This window comes from Coloeus monedula, assembly GCF_965178545.1.
Source record: "Coloeus monedula genome assembly, chromosome: 10".
NCBI lineage: Eukaryota > Metazoa > Chordata > Aves > Passeriformes > Corvidae > Coloeus > Coloeus monedula.
Genome location: NC_138790.1, coordinates 2,889,535 through 2,910,707, shown reverse-complemented (window position 1 = coordinate 2,910,707; position 21,173 = coordinate 2,889,535). Strand labels below are relative to the sequence as shown.

The 21,173-nt window shown below is 58.1% G+C and overlaps 1 protein-coding gene across 2 annotated transcripts; it reads right to left on the bottom strand.

Annotated features, from left to right (window-relative positions):
• Positions 1-2,665: 2,665 nt before the first annotated feature.
• Positions 2,666-18,154, bottom strand: TRPM2 (transient receptor potential cation channel subfamily M member 2; the record flags this gene model as incomplete). 2 transcript variants are annotated; one of them, XM_082288193.1, is made up of 32 exons in its annotated part: positions 2,666-2,791; positions 3,059-3,175; positions 3,656-3,757; positions 4,265-4,370; positions 4,532-4,618; positions 4,886-4,987; positions 5,078-5,154; positions 5,661-5,809; positions 6,156-6,243; positions 6,829-6,916; positions 7,027-7,159; positions 7,309-7,487; positions 7,668-7,851; positions 8,107-8,278; positions 8,415-8,547; positions 8,853-8,971; positions 9,576-9,792; positions 9,883-9,995; positions 10,128-10,273; positions 10,578-10,707; positions 11,298-11,435; positions 11,849-12,199; positions 13,206-13,327; positions 13,542-13,644; positions 13,989-14,189; positions 14,362-14,423; positions 15,036-15,216; positions 15,729-15,895; positions 16,307-16,487; positions 16,941-17,109; positions 17,556-17,641; positions 17,960-18,154. In XM_082288193.1, the coding sequence occupies 32 exons, from the start codon at positions 18,152-18,154 to the stop codon at positions 2,666-2,668; spliced, it is 4,524 nt and encodes a 1,507-aa protein (XP_082144319.1). The 2 variants fall into 2 exon arrangements, with proteins under 2 accessions (XP_082144319.1, XP_082144320.1); XM_082288194.1 differs by having other exon boundaries at positions 9,576-9,789.
• Positions 18,155-21,173: the final 3,019 nt, after the last annotated feature.

Sequence of the window (21,173 nt, the reverse complement as noted above, 5' to 3'; positions counted from 1 at the left end):
TGTGCGGTGCTGTGCTGTGCTGTGCGGTGCTGTGCGGTGCGGTGCTGTGCTGTGCGGTGCGGGTGCTGTGCGGTGCTGTGCGGTGCTGTGCGGTGCTGTGCGGTGCTGTGCGGTGCGGTGCTGTGCTGTGCTGTGCGGTGCTGTGCTGTGCGGTGCGGTGCGGTGCTGTGCGGTGCTGTGCGGTGCTGTGCTGTGCGGTGCTGTGCGGTGCTGTGCTGTGCGGTGCCGTGCGGTGCTGTGCGGTGCGGTGCTGTGCTGTGCTGTGCTGTGCTGTGCGGTGCTGTGCTGTGCGGTGCGGTGCGGTGCTGTGCGGTGCGGTGCTGTGCGGTGCGGTGCGGTGCTGTGCTGTGCGGTGCGGTGCTGTGCGGTGCGGTGCTGTGCTGTGCGGTGCTGTGCTGTGCTGTGCTGTGCGGTGCTGTGCTGTGCGGTGCTGTGCGGTGCGGTGCTGTGCTGTGCTGTGCTGTGCTGTGCGGTGCTGTGCGGTGCTGTGCGGTGCGGTGCGGGTGCGGTGCTGTGCGGTGCTGTGCTGTGCTGTGCGGTGCGGTGCGGGTGCGGTGCGGTGCTGTGCGGTGCGGGTGCGGTGCTGTGCTGTGCTGTGCTGTGCGGTGCGGTGCGGGTGCGGTGCGGTGCTGTGCGGTGCGGGTGCGGTGCTGTGCTGTGCTGTGCTGTGCGGTGCGGTGCTGTGCTGTGCTGTGCGGTGCTGTGCGGTGCTGTGCGGTGCGGTGCTGTGCGGTGCGGTGCTGTGCTGTGCGGTTGCGGTGCGATGCTGTGTGATGCGGTCCGGCCGCGATCGCGCTGGCCCCACCTGTTGCCGGGCCGGGCGGTCCCGCCGCGGGGGCGGTGCGGGGGCGGAGAGCGGGGGGATGAGGGGACCAGGGTGGTGGGACAGCCAGGCAGCACCCCCTCGGGGCTGCGGGAAAGTGGCCGCGTGGAGCCCCGATGTGCAGAAATTAAGCGCTGCTAATGAGAGTTCAGCTATTTTTCGGAGGCTGCGGTCCGGGCTGCGCGTCTGGAAGCTTCATCAGCACGATCTTCCCTCCCCGGCCGTGCCCCGGCCTGCACCTCCCCGGGGCACGTGGGCTCTCAGCAGATGGTCTCCTGTCTCCCTCGGTGACAGGAGGCCAGGAGCCGGCATGGAACAGTCCAGGAGCAATGGGAGAAGGTGCTGTGCCATCACTTTGGAGCACAGCTCCCATACCAGCTCTAAACGGATCAAGTCGTCTCCATCACCCTGGTCTGCTGCAGGGTGTTCCTGCCCACAGCAGGGGGCTTGTAATGAAATGATCATTAAAGTCCCTTCCAACCCGAACCATTCTGTGATTCATCCATCACTGGGGGTCAGTCTACAGGCAAAGTGAGTTTGTACAACAAGATTGGGGTGGGAATTGGGCTTATCCTGGAAGTGAGCTCCAAGCGTGGCCTCCACAAACAGCCTGCATGGCCTCCAGGAACAGCCCCTGGCTCAACAGCTGTAAGATACCACCAGTCTGCAGTTGTTTAATACATGGTTTATTGAGCTGGGTTGAATACATTGCCAGATTGAGCCCCCTCCCCTTGCCAAACCCCAATGCGTCACTGGTGAAACTGCAGTTGTGCTGTGGTGGCCACCAGTGTGGGATGAGCAGCCTTGGCTGCCAGTGTCTGATCCACTGGGAGAAGGTGGGGGACCCAAAATCCCTTCCTGAGCAGTCCCAGGCATAACATGCCACCGTGAGGCTCTTCTGAATGATCAAAAAATGTGTCCACTGTGCCTTGTTCCCCCCATGGCAGGCAACAGAAAATGTGAATGAAAGACCCTTTAAAGCAGGGATCGACAGGGATGTCCCCTCTCCTGTCCCTGCCTGCCCAAGGAACCACAGGGCATGGATCACCCGTGTCCCAGCAAGCTGCCCCTTTCCATCCATGTGCACGAGGAGATGGGGACAGGCAGGTGACGTTTAGCTGGGGCCTTGGCTCAGAGGGAGGAAGGAAGTTTAGCTACAAGCCAGTGCTCAGCATACACACGCAGGATCACGTATCAGTTTGGGGCATGGCAGGTGGGCCTGTGCAGAGCGATGAAACCATAGGTATATGAGCCAAGAGCTGCCCACACTTTCAGAAGTGCTGGATCACAGCTCAGGACCATGTTGTTGGGTCTGAGGAAACCAGGGATACGGGTACAGCAACCACAGGAGTGACTCCAAGCCTTGTCCAAAGCAATGCTTTGGGATCTGTGGCAGTGGGGCTGCCAGGGCTCAGAGAAGGAGCAGGGAGCAATGATGGATATTCTGGCAGAGGGATAGCTGGGATGGGTGAGCCCTCAATGCCCATCCCAAAGCCAAGAGCAGGTTGGAGTGGACAGAAGGACCATCTCACAGCAAAAGCCCTGTGGCTCTGTGTGGCCCAAGCTCCGGGCCAGTGCTGTGGGCTGATGTGGAAGCACCAAGACACAAGCTGGGGCTGAGCTTGGTGGCTCAGGTGACTGGGATTCACTGCCCAGGCAGCCCCTGCCCCCAGGGAGGGGACACTTTTCCTCCCAGCCACCTGCAGCATACATTCACAGAGGCACCCAGAGTACCTCAACTCCAGCAGCTCCCATGTTCTCACAGGTGAGCTGGGGTGGAGCTGCAGGTCCCAGCCAGACCCTGGTCTGGGGCAGCAGGAACCCTGGCCTGTGCATGAGGCCTCAGTAGTAGGCACCGAGGAGGGTTGAGACCTTGTGCAGGAGCTCCTTGTGGTTGGCGTGCAGGGGGATCCTCTTGTCCAGCACCTGCCAGCGGATGCACAGCTCTGGGTCGCAGCCCTGGAGGAACTGGAAGGGGACAGATGTCAGGCATGTGCTGCCAGCAAGGGGCCGTGCCAGCCACGCTCAACAGCACCTCTAGTCCCCAGCCTCCTGCCCTTTCTTTTCAGGGCACACACTGAGGTGCCACCCCACGTTCATCCCCATGTTCTTCCCCCACTGCATGCAGCCGGAGAATCCCAGTCCTGTGGAGGTCTGGGTCTGGAGATCTGGCTCCTGCACCCCAGGCCCGCTGTGGGCCAGGTCAGGGAGCCCTCAGGGGTGACAGCCCTGTACCGAATTCAGCCGCTTCATCTCCACGTCGTTCTGGGTGTCGAAGTGCACGCTGATGGCGACCGTCTCCACCCAGGCGTTATCTGTGTTGCGTGGGTCGTCGAGGTACCCCTTGTGTACCTGTGCATGGAGATGCCACAAAAGCAGAGCCCTCATCACCTCTCTGAAGGCACCCTGAGGGCCCTGGCGGTGGGTGGGGCATTGTCCTGCAGCTCTTCTGCCCTGCTGGAGACCAGAGCCCCATTCCCACTACAGCTGGAGCCATGGGGAGTCACTGCGCAGGCACAGACACTGGTGTGGGCAGCCTTCCCCCGGGGTCTCTGGGCTGCTCCCTGACCCCCACACGTGCATTATGGCATGTCTTCACCTCCCCTAGCCCTTCCTCTCTGGTGGGAGCTGCTGCCAAGAGGTGATGCACCCTGCTCCTGTACCCTGGGTCACACCACGATGTCCACATGTCCCCGTGCTGTGGTGATGTCCCCATGTGCCTGTACCACCATGACACCTGCGTGTCCCTGTGCTGGGGTGATGCCCACATGCCCCTGTAGCCCTGAACCCTCCTGTGGCCCGACATCACGGAGACACCTGTGTGCCACCCACCTCAGTGCCTTGTTTCAGCAGGTTCTGGAACTGGGGCCAGAACTCCCGGCGCAGGATCCACTTGAGCTTCAGTGGCAGTGTCTCACCCGGCTCCAGTGACCCCTGTGCCAAAGCAGATGTCAGCTATGGGGCCTGCCATCAGCACAGCCCAGCCTCCCTCCCTGCCACCAGCTTGGCCATCAGGCAGTGGCCTGCCACCACTGCAGAAGATACCACGAGGTCTGCTGGTGCCTCCCATCCTCCCTCTCCTGCCCAAAGTCCTCAGCTCTGCCCAAGCGGATGTCTGAATTTGCCTGATCCAATGTCTGCCGAAGGATGCTTTGCCACTGGCTTAACAGGCTCACATGAAGGACATGTGAGGATTGAAGCCGCGGAGGGGGAGCAGGGAGAGGCAGGAGACAGCAGGTCAGGGTGGGGGAGCATGTGTAGGGAGCACCCCTGGCATGCAGAGGCTCTGCAGGAGGGGCAGAGGTACCTCCTCAGCCACGGCTGCCACATGCCTGTGGTTCCCCCTTTCTGTGGGACTTCCTTCTTTCCTCCTTCCCTCCCTCTCTCTCTCCCATCTCCTCAGCTCCCTCTGCACCAGCTCTGGTTTCCACCAGCTCTTACCCCAGGCAGAGCCCAGACATCTGACAACGGGTATTGGGCCACCAGGACTTCCAGCATCTTCTTCAGGCTCTTCCTTATAATGGACCCATCCAAATTCCTCCTCCAGCTGTGAGAGAGGCCCCTGCCATGCTGCAGCTGGACTTGGCTCCCCTCTGCCCAGCAGTGGTTACACTGGCTGTGCAGGGTTTGGCCAGGTCTCTGAGGTGACCCCATGCCCCCTTTTCCACGCCACGTCCTCAGCCCCGTGCTGGAGCAGGACACACTCACCGGGTCACAACAGGGTGCAGGGCATGGTTGGGCCCAAAGCAGTGCAGCCTCCCACGGCCTCGCAGCCCCGTCCTGCCCATGGGGTTCCTGCCAGAGTGAGAGTGAGGGGGCTGGAGCAGCGCCAGACTCCCTCTGTGCACCCCTATAACACTTCCCTGCCGCTGCACCCCATGTCTTTTGGGGTGTTTCCTTTGGGGTCAGCCCTAAGGACAATGCACGCAATTATCCCTGCCCCACCATTAGCCGTAGGAAAGTGGGAACAGGATGGATGTGCCCAGGCACCCCTGGCCTCTCCGTGTCCCAGTGCTTTGCCTCCCCCCTGGCTCCCAGCGAGCCCGTGGTGGTGGCACTCACAGTGGCAGCCCGTCCTGCACGGCGTAGAGCCCGTGGAAGCTCTGCCGGTCGATCAGCCCGTCCATGGTGTTGTAGTTGATCTTCAGGAGAGACTCCAAGGAGCTGGAGGGTGGGAGGCAGCCCGGCAGGGAGGGCTGGCTGTGCCACCCAGGGAAGGGGTGGAGGGCTGTGGAGCCGTGGGGGGAGACTCACAGGCTGAAGGGGTCCTGCACAGCCATGTCCTTGTGGTCGGCCGAGTAGGCAGGGGGGTCGTAGAGTGGGAAATCCACCTGCACAACACATGGCTGTGTGAGCCCCCAGCTTGTGCCCCTGCTCTCACAGCAAACAGGTTCTGGGACCCCGGGAACACCCTATGCCCCAGTCTCTTCCTCTGCCCAGTTTGTGGCATCACTCCCCAAGTGATGCTCCAGGCTCTGCTGGGGGCTGAGCTCAGGTCCTTGGCTGGAGGGCTCACATCCCCATGGAAGACAGTGCCAGATCCTGTCCTGGACCCTGACCCTGAGGTAGCTGTGCTTCAGGAAATGCAGAGGTGGGTGGTTGTACCCTCTGTGTCCAACCAAGCATCCCCAGGCATTCCTAGCACTGCAGATCCTAGCAGGAATGATGCCATTTTCTCTGGGGGGGCCTCAAGCAGTGACTCCAGGAAGCCAAAGGTTCCAGGGCTGGGAAGAACAAAAGTTCTCAAATGGGATGATGGGTTCCTCTTCCCACCACTGTCAGGATATGCCTCAAGCCTCCTCCTCCCAGCCCCACTGCCCAGCGTCACAGCTCCTACCTCCCAGGGCACCTTCTCATCTGGCACAGGGAAGCGGAGAGTGTGAGACCCAGGGTACAGGAGGTTTCGGGCAAGCACGTGGTATGGGGGCTGGCTCTCCTCGGGTCTCCCCTCCAGGTCAATCTCCAGGTCCAAGGCTTTGGAGGAGCCTGTGAGGCAGACACAGACAGCAGGGTGCCACAAAGCAGGGCACCAAGTCCAGCACTGTGGACCGGGGCTCTGCTGAGGGGGCTGGCTGGGTGTCTCCATGGGGATGCTGATGTCCCCTGGGGACGTGGACCTTGGCTCCCCTTCTGGCAGGCCCTGGAAGAAAACCCAGGGAGGGTGAGAATGCACTCAGAAGGGGCTGGATGACCTCATGGAGACACCAAACCTCCCAGAACCAAAGGAACCTCTGCCTCACTGCTTGACAGAGGGGTGTGAGGGGCTGCTCAGCCCCTGTCCAGGGCCCAAGGCTTCCCCGGTGCTGCTGGGGAGGAGTCGGGCCCCGCTTACCCACGGGCGGCACATCCTCGCCTGAGCTGAAGCCATTGCCCCTCAGCGCCTGCATCATCCACCTCAGGGCCTGGGCACTCTGCTGCACCTGCAGGGCACAGGAGAGGGTCACCCCGGCCCCACTGCCCCCCGAATACCACGGGATTCAGCCCTGTCAGCAGGCAGGCAATGCTGCCCTTGGCACTGCCTGCTGCACCCTGCGGGCAGCAGTGGTCCTGGCTGGGTCCTGATGTTTGCCTTGGAAAACCTTCTCCAGGGAAACATTTTTACAAAGCAGGTGGAAAGAGAAATGGAAACAGGATATGGCAGGGCTGGGCCGGCTCCCTGGGCATCCCACTGCTTGTGCAGCTCCAAAGGGAGGGGACAGAGAGTCTGTGTCCCCAGGAGGTCTGGAGGGTCCTCTAAGGCCAAGGAGAAGAGCTGGGTCAGCTCTAACTGTTTGGGTGGCTAGTGGAGGCAGTGGCCCATCCCACCACATCCCATCTGCATCTTGTTTACTTTGGGGTCAAACAGAAGTATTCCTATAAACCTTTTCCCCTCAGATGCTGATGGCAATGAAACTCGAACTGTCTCAGAGGGTATTGATTCAGAGAGATTTTGTGCTCTGGTTCGATTGACTCAGGCCCTGGAAAAATTTCACCTTTCTTGGGTAGTTGCCTTCGTTTTGCCTCACCTGGTCCTCCAGAGAGCCCAGTCTTTGCTCCACTACCCCTGTCCTCTTCACCCTGTCCAAGTCCAGCAGCTCTGCCAGTACATCAACCCTGGAGGGACAGGGCTGGTTGGAACACCCTCGACAGCCACTGATCCCAACTCTTCCCTGCCCAGGACACGGAAGGACAGAAAGAACATCCTTTCTCAGGAGCATCAGTACCTCTGTGCAATGTCCCGGATCATCTGCTCCGTGTTCTGCTTCTCCTGGCACTGCTGGTGCTGCAGGTAGTTCTCCTTCAGGTACATCTCCCACGAGAGAAGGGCAGCTTCTTCGTTCTTCTCCAGCTTCTCCTCTGCCAAAGGAAGGGGATGGCAGTGCTGTCACATCTCTGGGCATCCCAAACCCCAGGACCACAGCCCGTATGCCCAGCCTTGTGCCTCAGCACACGGCACCATGCCCTGAGGCGGGGGCAAAAGGAAGGAGGGGGATGCTGGTCCTCACTGAGCTTGTGGTGCATGGCCGGCCGGCGGAGCAAGACACGCCGGACCAGGAGCTGCAGGTGGTTGAGCAGGATGAGGGGTGGGGGCGCGGGTGGGCGGCCGTGGTACTCCTCGATCAGGTCGTGCCGCTGGAACTTCCAGATCTGGTCCGTGTGCTCCTGCACCTGCTGGAAGGTGTAGCTGGGGCAGAGCCCAGGTGTCAGGCATGCCGTGGGGATGAGGGGGCACATTGTGTCTGAATGGTGTCCCAGTTCCACCCACCTCCCTGATCAGCCCTGACCTGCCATGACCTCCACCACATCCATAACTCCCAAGTGGGATCCCACTACTTCCACCACATCTAGAGCCCCCCAGACTCACTTGAACATGGCGATGAGGAGGTTGAGGAGGAGGATGTTGGTGAAGAGCAGGTACAGGCACAGCAAGATGACCGTCAGCCATTCGGGGAAGATGGGTTTCTTGTTGTCCGCGTTTGTCTCTGGACACTTGGGCTTGTAGGGGTCAGTCCCATTGGGGCTGCACTGGTCGATGTTGAAGTTGACCCCTGTGGGAGAGCACAGCGTGATTCTGTGGTGGCCAAACCTCAGGCGTCTTGGGGAGCACGTTCTGCTCTCAGAAAGTAGCCAGCATCCAGGGAGCTTAGCACCAGGCAGGGATTTGACCTCCATCTGCGTCATCCCAGGTGCTCTGTTCACTGTGTGGGACTTCCATGGGCCAACAGGGCATTAAGTTCGGTACATCAGCTTTGTCACGGCCACCCTGCTCGTGCCATGCTCTGTCACAGGCCAGAGTCCCTTACCATCGATGTAGGAGGGAATCTGCCCAAAGATGGTCAGGTAGGAGTGATAGACCACGCCACGGAAAAGCCACTCCACGCGTTCCTCGTTGTGGATCAGGATAGCCTGCTTGGCCACCCCAAAGGACACCACCCACACTGCCAGCAGGAAGAGAAAGAAGAAGACATCCTTCATCTGCAAAGACAGAGGGGAAGGATAGCTGTGTGCTGGAGCAAGCCCCTCTCCAGGATGGGATAACATGGGTGGCATATCCAGCTGCTCTAGCAGGATGGTCCAGCATCACCCTGGCATGACAGAGGGGAGCTCTCACCATGCGCTTCACAATGATGATCTTGGGCCCCAGTGTTTTACTGACTGTGAAAATGTGCATCAGGCGCAGGCAGAAAATGATAAAAGCCAGGGACAGTATGATGCGCCCAGGATATAATGTTGATGGGATCAGCCTGGACACGGAAGAGAGGAAAGGAAACACCTCAGTGCCACCATAGAACCATATAGGATCATTTGGGTTGGAATCACTGTGAGGGTGTGGAGGCCCTGGCACAGGTTGCCCAGAGCAGCTGTGGCTGCCTCATCCCTGGAAGTGTCCCAGGCCAGGTTGGACGGGGCTTGGAGCAACCTGGGTTAGTGGAAGGTGTCCCTGCCCATGGCAGGGGGTGGGACTGGGTGAGCTTTAAGGTCCCTTCCAACCCAACCCATTCTGGGATTCCGGGATTCTATGAAAATACTACTGAGCTCTGCAGCTCACCTGCAAGTCAGCCCTGCGATAAAGACCAGAATGGCGCAGATGTCCAGCTTATTCCAGAAGTCCTTGATGTACAGGGAAGCCATTTTCACTACCCCAAGTCCATCTGGGTCATACAACAGCTGTCGGGAAGAGAGGAAGGGCTGGGTGTAAGATTCTCATGTGCCTCAGAGAGGAGAGAGACCACACAGATCATCTGGCCATCTCTGGACACTCTCGCTGACCCAAAGGTAACCTGAACTTAAGAGGTTTTCTTTACGGGCATGGGAGGAGCATGGGGACACCTGGGAAGGAGCATGGGGACACCTGGGACATTGGGGTTCTTCAGGCTGGAGGAGAAAGGCACTGAGATGTTGAAGCAAAAGCTGAAAAATCTCAAATGTCAAGCAAAGCCTGGAAATCCTGCTGGGAATTCACCCAAAGGAAGTGCTCCCTCCATCTCCTGACATTCCCAAAACAGACACCAGACACCTCCTGAGCAAAGCCCACCAGACCTACAGCATTTTCTTCTGCAAATATACAGGGCCAAGCCAGATGCAGCTAAGGAGAATCCCTGGCCTCAGAGCTGGGGGATCTGGTGGTCCCACGTGCTGGGACCTCTCTGAATAGGTGGTGACATGAGAAGCAGCATGGGAACATGAGCTGTGTGTGGGACCTCCCAGGAGCACCCAGAGGAGTGTCTCTCCTCCTCTGCCACCTCCCAGCCTCAGCTCTGCCTGCCCACACCTGGCGGGTCTCCTCGCACACCAGGGAGAAGAGCCAGAAGTAGATGAGGTATTCCCGCCAGGTTGGCATCGGCTGGAAGTCAACCATCAGGACGTATGCGAAGAGCAGGAGGAAGGTGAAGTAGGAGAGGATGTTCATGAGGAAGATGACGATGGGTGCTGTGAAGAAGGCTCGGAGACGTGTCAGGCAGCCCATGGGCTGCAGCCTCTTCTCCCTGCTGAGAGCAGGGAGGGATGTGGGCTCGGCTGCCCAGGGGATGCCGCAGCAGCTTCCCCCAGCCAGAGGAAATCCCTGCTGCCAGGAGTACCTGAAGGTGATGAGGTTGGTGTAGAGCAGGGGGAAGAACAGCATGCACGTAATCACCCGCCAAAGCCCATTGTCCACACACAGCTTCCCCCACCAGACCTTGGTTAGAAAAGCCTGTGAAGAGGGAGCAAGAGGAGTGCTGGTTACAGAGGCTGCAGGGCAGAGTCCCACTGCTGCCCACGAGGAACTCTGGATCTTGGGGGCACTTGCGCACATTCCCTCCAAGGGCCGCTGCTGGGAGCCCACCTGGACACCCCCATGGGACACAAAATTCATGTTCTTGGCCTCCAACGCCAGCTGCAGACAGGTTGTCTTCCCCCAGGCTTCAGAGACACGGGTGAGAAGCTTCTGGGCTCTCTCTTCATCCTTGCGGTAGCAGTCTGTGAACACGCCTGGAGGGGCCGGTACCAGGAAGATGAGGCTGAGCTCTGGGGCCAAGCACCCACAGAGTCACCCTTCGAGCAGGATCGGGACATTGCACCACACAGTGGTACTCGCTGCACTCCCACCACCATGCAGGCACAGCCTTTGGAGCATCATGGCCCTGACTGTGAGGATGGGACCCTCATTTATCACCCCCCAGCCATCTCCCAGGTAAAGCTCACCAGCCCTATGGGGTGCAGGAGCAGCTCTGGGGTGCAGGAGCAGCTCTGGGGTGCAGGAGCAGCTCTGGGGTGCTGGTGCCCTCCCGCTCACCGATTGCCTTGTGCTCGTACTCCTCAGCCAGGGCCAGCATGTCATCGGTGGTGTCCGTGTCCTCCTCCTCCTTGGCCAGCTCCTTCAGGATTTTGCTGCAGGCCAGTGCAGCTGCCATGCAGTCCTGGCTCTGGCACAGAAGAGGATAAGGAAAGCATGGACACTCTGTCTGTCAAGTCCCAGAAGTCCTGACAAGCCCTCCCCAGCTCCCACAGGAGGGAAGGAGGGTGTCCCAAGCAGATGGGTGCTCAGGATGGCCAGCTTGCCATGACAAGGGCTAAGCCAAGCTCGCCTCTGGATAACCCACTGCCACGGGGAATTTGTGGGATGCCTTGGCTGATGGGACAGAGTGACTCCTTGGCATGTTCACTGTGCCACCAGCTACACTGCCTCTTGTCCCGGAATGCTGTTCATGGGTGGAAGCCTTCTCCACCTCAGCTGCCGTGTCCCTGTGTGCTCTCTCAGCCTGACTAGCCCACTTCTGGCCCAACACATCCCCTCTACCTTTTGGCTGGGAAGGGAGGGGGGGATCTGGCCTCATGGTGTGGCAGGGGATGGACACCAAGTGCCCTCAGGCTGGCTCCTGTTTGGCTGGGGTCAGGCTCAGGGCAGCTCTCCCACTATCCCAAATCCCAGCAGTTTCCACTGTTCCCCTCGGGGCTGGGAGGTGTGGCTTCACATGAGCCCCACAGCCATGACAGGAACTCTGGGCTGTGGTACCTGGGCCCAGATGATTTCTGCCAGCTCCTTGCGGTTCTGGACCACGGCCCAGATGAGCAGGTCCCGGACAGGGTCCATGGTGAAGGTGACTCGGCCAGCAGAGCGCTTGCAGAGGGACCGGAGACTTGACCCCTGCACCTGCAAGGTGTGCAGTGCTCAGACCTGCTCCCTCAGCACAGAGCCACTCAAACCCTGGGTGCTGCCTCCACCACCCATGGAAAGGATTTTGCCCAGATAGACGGGTGGCCAAGACTGGACTCATCCTGGTAATTCCACTTTTTCTAGGGCTGGGATCATGTGGAGCTGTGCACCCACCCCACTGGGTCCCGCGCACCAGCATCACACAACCACACAGTGCTACAGCTGTAGGAAGGTGGGTATAGCACCTGGAATGCAGGGCAGATGACTTGGGCGGGGCTTTAAGGCACTTTAAACAGGATTATTGAGCAGACGAGAGGACAGGGACCCAGCTGCAACCCCCAGGACTGCTCCCTGAGCCAGTGTCCCCTCCCTGCCGCGCCCCTGCCGCCAGGTAACCTGGAGATGCGTACGTTCAGCTTGATGTGCGGCACGGGGATGGAGAGCCGGGGCCGCTCCGTGTGCTTGGGCTTGGGGTACAGCGGCTGTGTGGAGCAGCCCAGCAGCTCCCGCAGCACCTGGGAGACGTGGTGCATCTGGAGCCTTGGCATTTTGGAGCCGGCTGTGTGCTCTCTCTCCTCCAGCAGCACCTTCTGCAGCTTGCTGTGGAACAGGCAGGACGGGGCGAGGTTGTCGTAGAGGTAAACCAGGGTGTCCCAGGTGACAAACTCCTTGAGACGCACTCCCTGCTCCAGGAACAGCTTCACAAACTCTGGCTTGTTGGAAATCAGGGCAGCTGCCATCACAGGGTGGAGATCTGAGGGCTGGCAGGCCGGAGGCAGAGGTGAGGGGCTCTGTGGTCTCAGAGCAGGACCCTACCCTGCTCCTCACTTGGGGGGAGGATTTTATCCCTGAGCACACGAGGAGTCCCTGGATGTGGAAGAGCATCTGGGATGCATTAAAACTTGTGGGACATTCCCAGGGAGTTAGAAGAGGGCACTCTTCTCTGGCAGTGGAGCCCTCTGCCCCCTTGGCTGCTGGGCAGAGGGATGGGTAGAGTAGCCCAAGTTTATGAATATCACAAAATCACAGGATGGTTTGTGTTGGAAGCTCATCTCATTCCAATCCATGGCCAGGGGCAGGGACACCTTGCAGGTGTCCAGGTTGCCAGCCTGACCTTCATCTTCTCCAGGGATGGGGCACATATCCTCAAATGCTTCACTTTTGGGTTCCTGGTTCCCACCAGCCATTCCCAGTCCTATCAAAGGTATGTGGGCTGGGGGAACCCAAACTGTTGACTGAAACAGGAAAATCTCTTCCAAGTCCCACAGCCCCAACAGAAAGGACAGACAACCTTGCTCAGCCTCGACTTCCCAACAGCAGGATCAGGCATGGGATGGCAGAGCTGGCCCCTGCCCCACTCTGTAGTAAGGTGTGAGCAGGGAAGCGCCAGGCTGGGTGAGATTTTAGAGACAAATTGCTATTTGAGCAGTGACCACAGGGCAGAGCTGTCAAGAGGTATTTTAAGTTCTACATGGGTCTTTAAAAACACTGGTTTTGAACAAAATACCAATTGTGTTTGTGTGTGTTTAGCTAAAAACACTGGGTTTGAACCAAATACCAATTGTCTTTGTGTGTGTTTAGCTCTGCTTTGGGGGTTTGAGAGCATTTTTGAAGAACAGCCCCAGTTAATGCACTGGGAGTTCAGGGTCCAAGAGAAATCCCTTTAAAACTCTCCCCAGGCATGGCCAAGGTGAGAAGTGCCCTCCATATCCACAGGCCTGACAAGCTGTAAGCCTGACCAGACAAGCAGCACAGGTACGGCCTTACCTTCCAGTCGTGGTCATCTGTGAAGATCTCGCTTCGGGCAATGTCCACCCTGTTCCAGGCCACAGCCAACTTCAGCTGGTGGTCCCAGTTCTCACGACCAAAGTGGTCCTGGTTTCGGGATGCTGCATGCAAAGGGCACGGGTTAGAACAGAACGGTGAGAAGACACCACATGGAAGCCTCCTTGGAGGTGTGGCCCTTTGGATAATCATCTCTCCCCAGTAATAAGGTTTGGGCAGTTCTTTGGTCACCCCATAAGTCCAGTAGCAGTAGGAGGTGACTTGACCCCCATCCTGTTCACCTTGTCCCATCCTCACCGGAAGGCTCCCCCGCCTCACCTTTGAAGAGGGCCTGGAGGATGGCCACATCCACGTCCTGCTGGCCGTATTTGCCCTCTCTGAAGATGGTCAGGAGCTGCCGGCTCCGCACTATGTCTTGGATCTACAAGGAGAGCCGTGGGCAAGCAATGAGCAGCAGCAGCTCCTCCCTGCTGCTTCCCACAGGCCCCTGCACTGTGCAGGGCAATTCCTCCGTTGCCTGCAGAAACCCTGTGCTGTGTCCTCTTCACGGAGAGGGCTGGTCACAAACACTCCCTCTGTGCCCAAAGGCAGCAGGCAGTGGAGGAGCAGAGCTTGAGCCCTTGGGGTGCCCACCAGGACAATGACGAGGATGGCTGGGGGCAGATGAGCCTTAAACGTCCTGCTGGGACCCTTGCTGCTCATGGGCCAGGACCCCTGGGACCCCTTTGGTGTCCCAAAGCTCGGAGGAGCCTGCAAGGGACTCACCTTCTTGGTCCACTCCACCAGTTTGCTCTCGGTGAAGAGCTCATAGGTGTCGTGGAAAAGGATGCTCAGTTTCTTCTGGATCAAGGCGATGGTTATCTTGGCCACGGGCAGATTGGCCACCTGGGCGATGACATCGGCCACACGGCCGGACCCTTCCACAATCACACAGGGGGTCCCGTTGGTGATGGCGTTGTAGATGGTCTGCAACAGAGCAGGGAGGTTGGTCCTGATCCCACCCAGACACCAGCAGACCCTCTCTGAGCTTGGGTCACCAGCGCTGCTCCTGTCAGTGTGGCACCACTGAGAGCAGCACCCTGGGAAGGAGCTGTCCCTCCTCCACCCCCTCCTCAGCTTGCCACAAGCGGTTCCTTACATCAAGAGTCCCAGGGCCTCCTTCCAGCACCACACACACGATGGGGATCTTGATGGCCACGCCTGCAGGGAAGCAAAATCCAGGGTCACCTTCTCATAGGGCTGATCCCCCCCACACGGTCTCCTCTGAGTGGTGGAGTGCGAAAGGCAAGGTGGGAGCACTGTCCCTGAAGTGTCAGGCTTCAGGAGAGGGGAGGAAAACCATGCCCAGGGATTGTCTGGCAGGGCAGGTCAGAGACGTGGTGGGATTTTTGGGGGTGTTTTGTGCAGGGACAGGAGTTGGACTTGGGGATCCTTATGGGTCTCTTCCAGCTCAGGGGATTCTGGGATTCTGTGAGCACAGGTGTGCATGTGTTATAACAGGATATCCTTTGCACAGTGAGAAGATGATGCCTGGAAGCTCCTTTGGGACCCTTTGGGAGAAATTACTCTCCCCGATCAGCTCAGCATCACGAGGTTTGGGGACTCCTTTAGTGATCCCATAAGTCTGGCAGAGGAAGGTTCTTTGATCTGTGTCGCTGAGGAACCAGGTTCCACATTTATCATGGCAATCCTCTCAGACCCTGTGCCTGGATCCTCTGGGGAAGCCACAGCCTCTTGCTGGAGCCCAGGAAGGACACCATTCCAGGGGGAGGGGCCATCCCTGCCTCAGGCTGGGCTGTGCGTTGCCATTACCTCCTTTCACCTTGGTCTGCTCTGAAATGAACTTCTCCAGCCTGGTCCTCAGGGGGATTTCCACCCCATACCTCCCGTGGGTGCCATCATCCACCAGGATGAAGTGGGAATGGTTGCTGTCCAGGCATGACAGGCTGCCTTGGTTCTCCTCATCCAGCACATACTCAGCAGGAAAGCCTCCCTGTAAGGTGCAGGAGGAGACACTCTGGGAGAAGCCTGGCAGAGGAGCACCAGACAGCCAACAGCACGTGGGGACAGGAATGGGTCAGCATGTGGGGCCAAACAGCCCCTGTGCCCCCAAAGTGCTCACATCAGCCTTGACCCGTGCTCCACTGGCCCTCACACCCACCAGAGTCCTCCCAGGAGCACAGAACCTACTCAAGACACTGGGTAGGGTGGAGGGGCTTCTCAGCAAATACCAGCCTGGGACCACCCCTGGAAGAGTTCAAGGCCAGGCTGGAAGGAGCTTGGAGCAGCCTGGTCTAATGAAAGGTTCCCTGCCCATGACAGGGGGTGGAACAAGGTGAGCCTTAAGGTTCCTTCCAACCCAAACCACGCTGGAGTTGGGTTTTGCAGGGCTGCCAGCCCCAGTGACATCTAGAAGCACCTGTTCCCACCACAGTCCCTGGCAGGACGTCCCTGGCAGCCCAGGCACAGGCAAAGCAATCCCCTCTCCAGCCTTGCCTGGCTCACCATGGGGCAGACGAGGCTGTCCCGGTTGTACACGGTCCCCCAGGTGGCAATGCCGATGGTGACGATGTCGCCCTCCTTGTGGCTGCAGCTCAGGATGAAGTCTCGCACTGCCTCTCCCACCTGTTTCATCACACCAGTGTGGGACCCCCCCGTGATGATCCAGGCTCCTGGGGGTCACAGAGGGGCATGGGAAGGGAGAGGCTCTGCCCACAGCGATCTCCCAGCCTCCCCCATATGGCTGTGTGTCCTTGGGGATGCTCCATCCCCCAGAAGATGTCTCCTCCCTGCCCTAGCAGCACATGCAATGCCTTCTTCAGCACATCTCTGAGTCCAGCTCCTTTTGAGCCTCTTGGCAGAGACTGAGCAGGAGCAACCCATCCCTGGTGATTGTGGTCCAGGTAAGGGACCTACAGACCTCCTGAAACAGCTCAGCATCACCAGCACAGCCCAACTTACTGAACCTGGCATGGCCAGGTACAATCGCAGGGAGACCCTCTGCACCCAGATGACCTTTAAAAGTCCCTTTCAACCCAAACTATTCCGCGATTCTGTGATTTTATTATCCTATGATCTCTTACCTGTGGTCTGGGCCACCTTGACTAGCCCTTGCCGGAAGATGTTCTTCAGCCTTGGCTTCATGATGAAGTTTTTGGCTCCCCCGGTGACTGAGATGAGCAGGTTGGGTGCGTCGAGGCCCCAGTGCTGTGTCATGAGGTGGTAGATGACCCGTGGAGGGGTATCCGAGGAGACACGCACATACTGCGAAAAAAGGGATGTGCACACATTTTGGGCATGAACAACGGGGTCAGGGTAACAGGACACCCCCACCACAATTCCTCCTGTCCCACCAAAGAACCAGAGGCTTCCCAACACCATTCCACAGCAGAGTCATGCTGCTGCTGCTGGTCCAGGTCTTTGTCCATGACCCTATTCCCATTCTCTTCCCTTCGAACAAACGTTCCCCAGACAAAGCTAAGGATGAGGACAGGCAACAGCCACTCCTTGAATCATGAGTCCTGTGGTTTCAGAAAGGGTCTAAGGCTGAGAGAAGGGGTCCTGTCTCAACCCTTCCATTGCTTGAATTGCCTTTGGGGCAATTCCACGCTTTCCCAACCTCCTCTCACTCAGGAGGGAAATACTCCCACGCCATCTGCCGTGGCAAGACCCAGCCACTGGCTCCCCACGCACCCACAGATGGGACAAACAGATCACCTTCCCTGTCTTCTGTCCCAGGCCTGTGAAGCGGATATCGCCGAAGGCATCCGTTGGCATTTCCTGGATGTGCCTGCGGGGATCCCATTCCTTCCCCAGGAAGATGGGAGGTTTGGCAGCATCGTCCAGGTGCTGTTCCCTGAGATAGCCACACTCACAAACGATCCTCCTGAAAAACACCCCAACAACTTGGCTGATGACAGCTGAAACCCGAAAAGCAAAGCCCAACCTCAGCTGGGCGCAGGTGCTGCTCTCCAGAGGAACAACACAGGCGTCCACATCTCCCACCCAGCTGCTCCTCCAGCTCAGAACTTGTGCAGAAACAAAGGCATTGTTTGGGGGGAAATTAAGGGGGAAAAAACCCCTCCACTGGTAGAGATTTGGGACAGAAATATTTAGGATGGAAATGACTGCCTGCAATAGCATTGGAAAGGTTTTTCTCTGCACACAGAACCTCAGCTGTGTGATGACTCACCACGTGGTGGAGAACCAGTTAAAAGAGGGGTTTTAAATCCCTGTGACAGAAAGGTGGGATTTTCTGGTGCTGTAACTTTGTCACCAACCCTCACTTCTGCTCCTCTGGCAGGGTAGGGAAGGAGGGACTGTCTCACTTACCCAGAATCTGATGTCTGGGAACTTTCTACAAAATAGGTGCATTCCTTCTTCCGGATGTTTTCAGGAATCCAGGAGATGAGATTTTCCTGACAGAGCAAGAAAAGCAGCAAGGGGTCAGGGTTTCTGGAAAGAGCCAGAAGTTATGCCAGGGGCCAGTCACCGTGGTGATTGGTGCTTCTTTGGGTGTGAAGGATGAAAGCTCCATTGCTGTCTGCAAGGACAAAGATGTGCTCCAAGGAGAGGGGATATGGGTGCTGGCCACGTACCTCAGATGTTTGGAGGTTTTCTGTCTGTCCCTAAAACTAACCTGATCAGTTATTAATGCTCCTGTTAGTGAGACACTCATGAACACTATTTCATGTGTGTGCCCAACCGTGCCCTCTTCCAGCACCTCCTGAACTTGCCTTTTCATTGCTGCCAGTGGGGAAATGAGCCTTCCGCCTGCTCTTCGAGACGCTGCTACTGCTCTGCTGCAGGTTGGGCACCACCTCAAAGTCGCTCATCTTCCTGGGCTGTGTGGCAGGCTCATCTCCTCTCTCGGGGCACACCTTGTTCAGTTCGGAGGGGAGCACCTTGGCGCACCGGCCACGCGCGGACATGGCTCCTGTGTCTTGTGCTTCTCAGCCTCCTCTCTCCTGTTCCTAGGCTGGGAGCTCCTGAACATCCCCATCCTGAGGGCAGTGGAAGAGAATCAGAGAATCCCAGAACGGTCTGGATTGGGAAGGGCCTTAAAGTTCATCTCCTTCCACCCCCCTGCCATGGGCAGGGACACCTTCCCCTAGACCACGTTGCTCCCAGCCCCGAGCAACCTGGGCTTCAAACAAAAAGGATGCCCACGAACCAAGAGCACTGAGGTGCCCCATCCATTGTTCCCTGGGTGGAGATTGGTCCATGGGAAACCTGCCATCCCCTCACCACAATCCTGACACAGGGGCCATGTGTGTGGTGACCAGCCTCAGCATGCACCACGCTTCCCCAGGGAAGCCCATCAATGTCCACAAAGTGGCCCCACCACTTGCAGCCTGCCAGCCTGTACCTCTCCTCACCTGCTCTCCACTGCAGGCAGCTGGGATATTTCTGGCAGCAGGGAGAGCAGAAACTAGGTCTCTTATGTGAGCAGCCTGAGCATGGCCCTGCATGGAAAATCTGGGAATATGGACACGCTGGCTGCAGAGACCGGGTGCTCCTCTGTGGAGGGGTCCTCTGTCCCCTGCAAAGGTGCCCTGAGAGCCCCAAGAGGCACATGGGCTTGCTGCAAGTAGGGGCTGCAAACACTCACAGCCCCCTTTGCTGAGATGGGAGAGCTGGTGGAAAGGTGGAAATGCTCCTGGGTGTCTCTGGAGCCCGAAGGGGGATGGTGTCCTCTCAGGAGAGCTGGGATTAGGTAATGGAGGAAGCACCGGGCTCAGGTGATGCTCTGGTCAAGCTGTGCGGTCTGTGCTAAGGAGGATTTTGTCTGCTTTCTTCAAGCCAAATTCTGCACTTCACCCAAGGGTGGGGAGTCCTTGTGGGGACAAGGAGTGCTGATGCAAAATCATGGAGCAGCAAGGAAAAGCTATTTTATCAGCCTCCCTTCAAGGATCTACACAGCCCCACTGACCTTGGGAGGCAGATTTTGTCAGACTGGCTTTCCACATCAGCACAACCCCCAGCAGATCTGATTTTTGGAGAAAGAGCAGTTGAAAGAAGGTCAAATGCACTCTTAATTCCTGTTTATGGCCCCACAAGGCAGACAGGCTCGTGGGGGCTTGGGGCATGGCCACAAGCAGCTCATAAGCCCATGCAGGAAGGGCTCCCACGCCAGGTCCTCCAACATCTGGAATACCTGTCCTTAAGGGCTCGGGGACAAGGACAGAACCTCTCCCGCGGCACGCTCTGCCTCCCCCGCCCCCCACCCCCCCCAGTTTGAGGGGGTCAGGTCGTCCCTCGGTCGCACGGGGTGGTCACAGCACCCACCAGGACGGGGTGCAAGGCTGAATCCTGCCTGTGAACCTGCCCGCCCCGCCGCCCCTCCGCCGGCACGACCGCAGCGAGGCTGCCCGTACCTTCCCCGCCGCATCCTCCGGCCGCATCCCCGGCTCCTCCGCTCCGTGCCCTGCCGGAGGGATTCAACCCCGCGTCCCTCTAGTCCGGTGGGTCATTTTGTCACTGGAAACACAGGCGACGAGCGGAGAACAGGGCAGAGCTGCCTGCAAAAAAGGAGGAGGAGGTGGCAGTCGGCTGGCAGCTTCCCAGCAAATCAGGCTGCAGAAGCGATCCCCGCCGAGGAGCTGCAGCGCCCAGGCAAGTCCCGAGTTCGCTGGAGTGGCTGAGTCACTCTCGCACTGTCCGCAGTCCGTCAGCCCCACGAGGGGCAGGACACTCGCACCCGAACCGCTCCGGGCGGAGGTGACGGGCAGGGGCTGCTCGGGGCTGGATGCTGCCGGGAAGGAGCGGCAGCCCGGCAGCGCTGATGGAGGCCCGGGTGTGCGGCAGGCTTGGTAAATGTGGTGAAAAATCCCTTCCCTAACTGTCAAGCATCCTTTTTATTACACAAGTATACAGAATTTGTGTATATATATACTATATATGTGTTAATTAAACACTGTGATGTAAAGAAGCAGTGGAGTTTTACTGAAGAATTTGGTATTGCTCGTGCTGAAGTAAAACAAACAAAAGGACAGCCCGGCCCTGGAGAGAAGGGCTTTGCTTTTGGGAGGCTTAGAGCGGTCCCTGAGGGGTAAAGAACAGCTTTATCCCTGGCATGACCAAGGTACCACAGCATCCCAGGCTCTGAGACACTGCCAGCCTCGTCTGGTGTCACAGGTCAGTCACTGCAGCCAGAGGGGCTCAAGGACACCTGGATCGATAGACAAGCAGAAACAGGGCGCTGTTGCCAAGTTTTACTGATGTGTTAGTGTGGGAGTCAGTGCTCAGTGAAATTGTGTTGCACCTGAGTGCTTGTTGGATGCAAGAACCTCATAAAGAACCGTATCTGTGTGTCCTGATTTGGCCGGGACATCTCATGCCCATGAATAAATATTTACACTTGTAACTCCATGCTTTGCATCCCAACCTGGCACCTGGGTCAGCACGGGCCACATGTGAATTTTAATCGGGGAACTTTTTATTGAGGAATTTTTATTTCATTCATGTCCCACCAGAGGCAGCAAAAGCCTTTTGGATGGTGCTTCCCACCTCCCCATTCCAGGTGCTCTCCTCCTCCCATTATGCTCTGTGCCCTGAATGGGCTTCTCCAGTGGATTTGCAGCTACATAACTCACATTTGCCACAACATTCAGTTAACAAACCCAGCATCCATTTTCCTTGGGAAATGTGCTGAGCAGCAAAGCCAGGCCAGGCCAGCAGCCAAGGCAGTGGATGCTGCAGCAGTGATTTGGCTGCAGCAGCAGCACACTGGAGAGCCCAGGCAACTGCAGCTCTGAGCGAGCTGAGGGTCCTGCAGCACCAGGCCCAGACACCCCCTGGCTCTTGCTGGAGAAGAGAGTTGTGTCCACAGAAGGAAACAGAGATGTGAAGGGTCTGGAGCACAAGCCTTACAAGGAATGGCTGAGGGAGCTGGGGGGCTTGGCCTGGAGAAAAGGAGGCTCAGGGGAGACCTTCTCGCTGTCCACAACT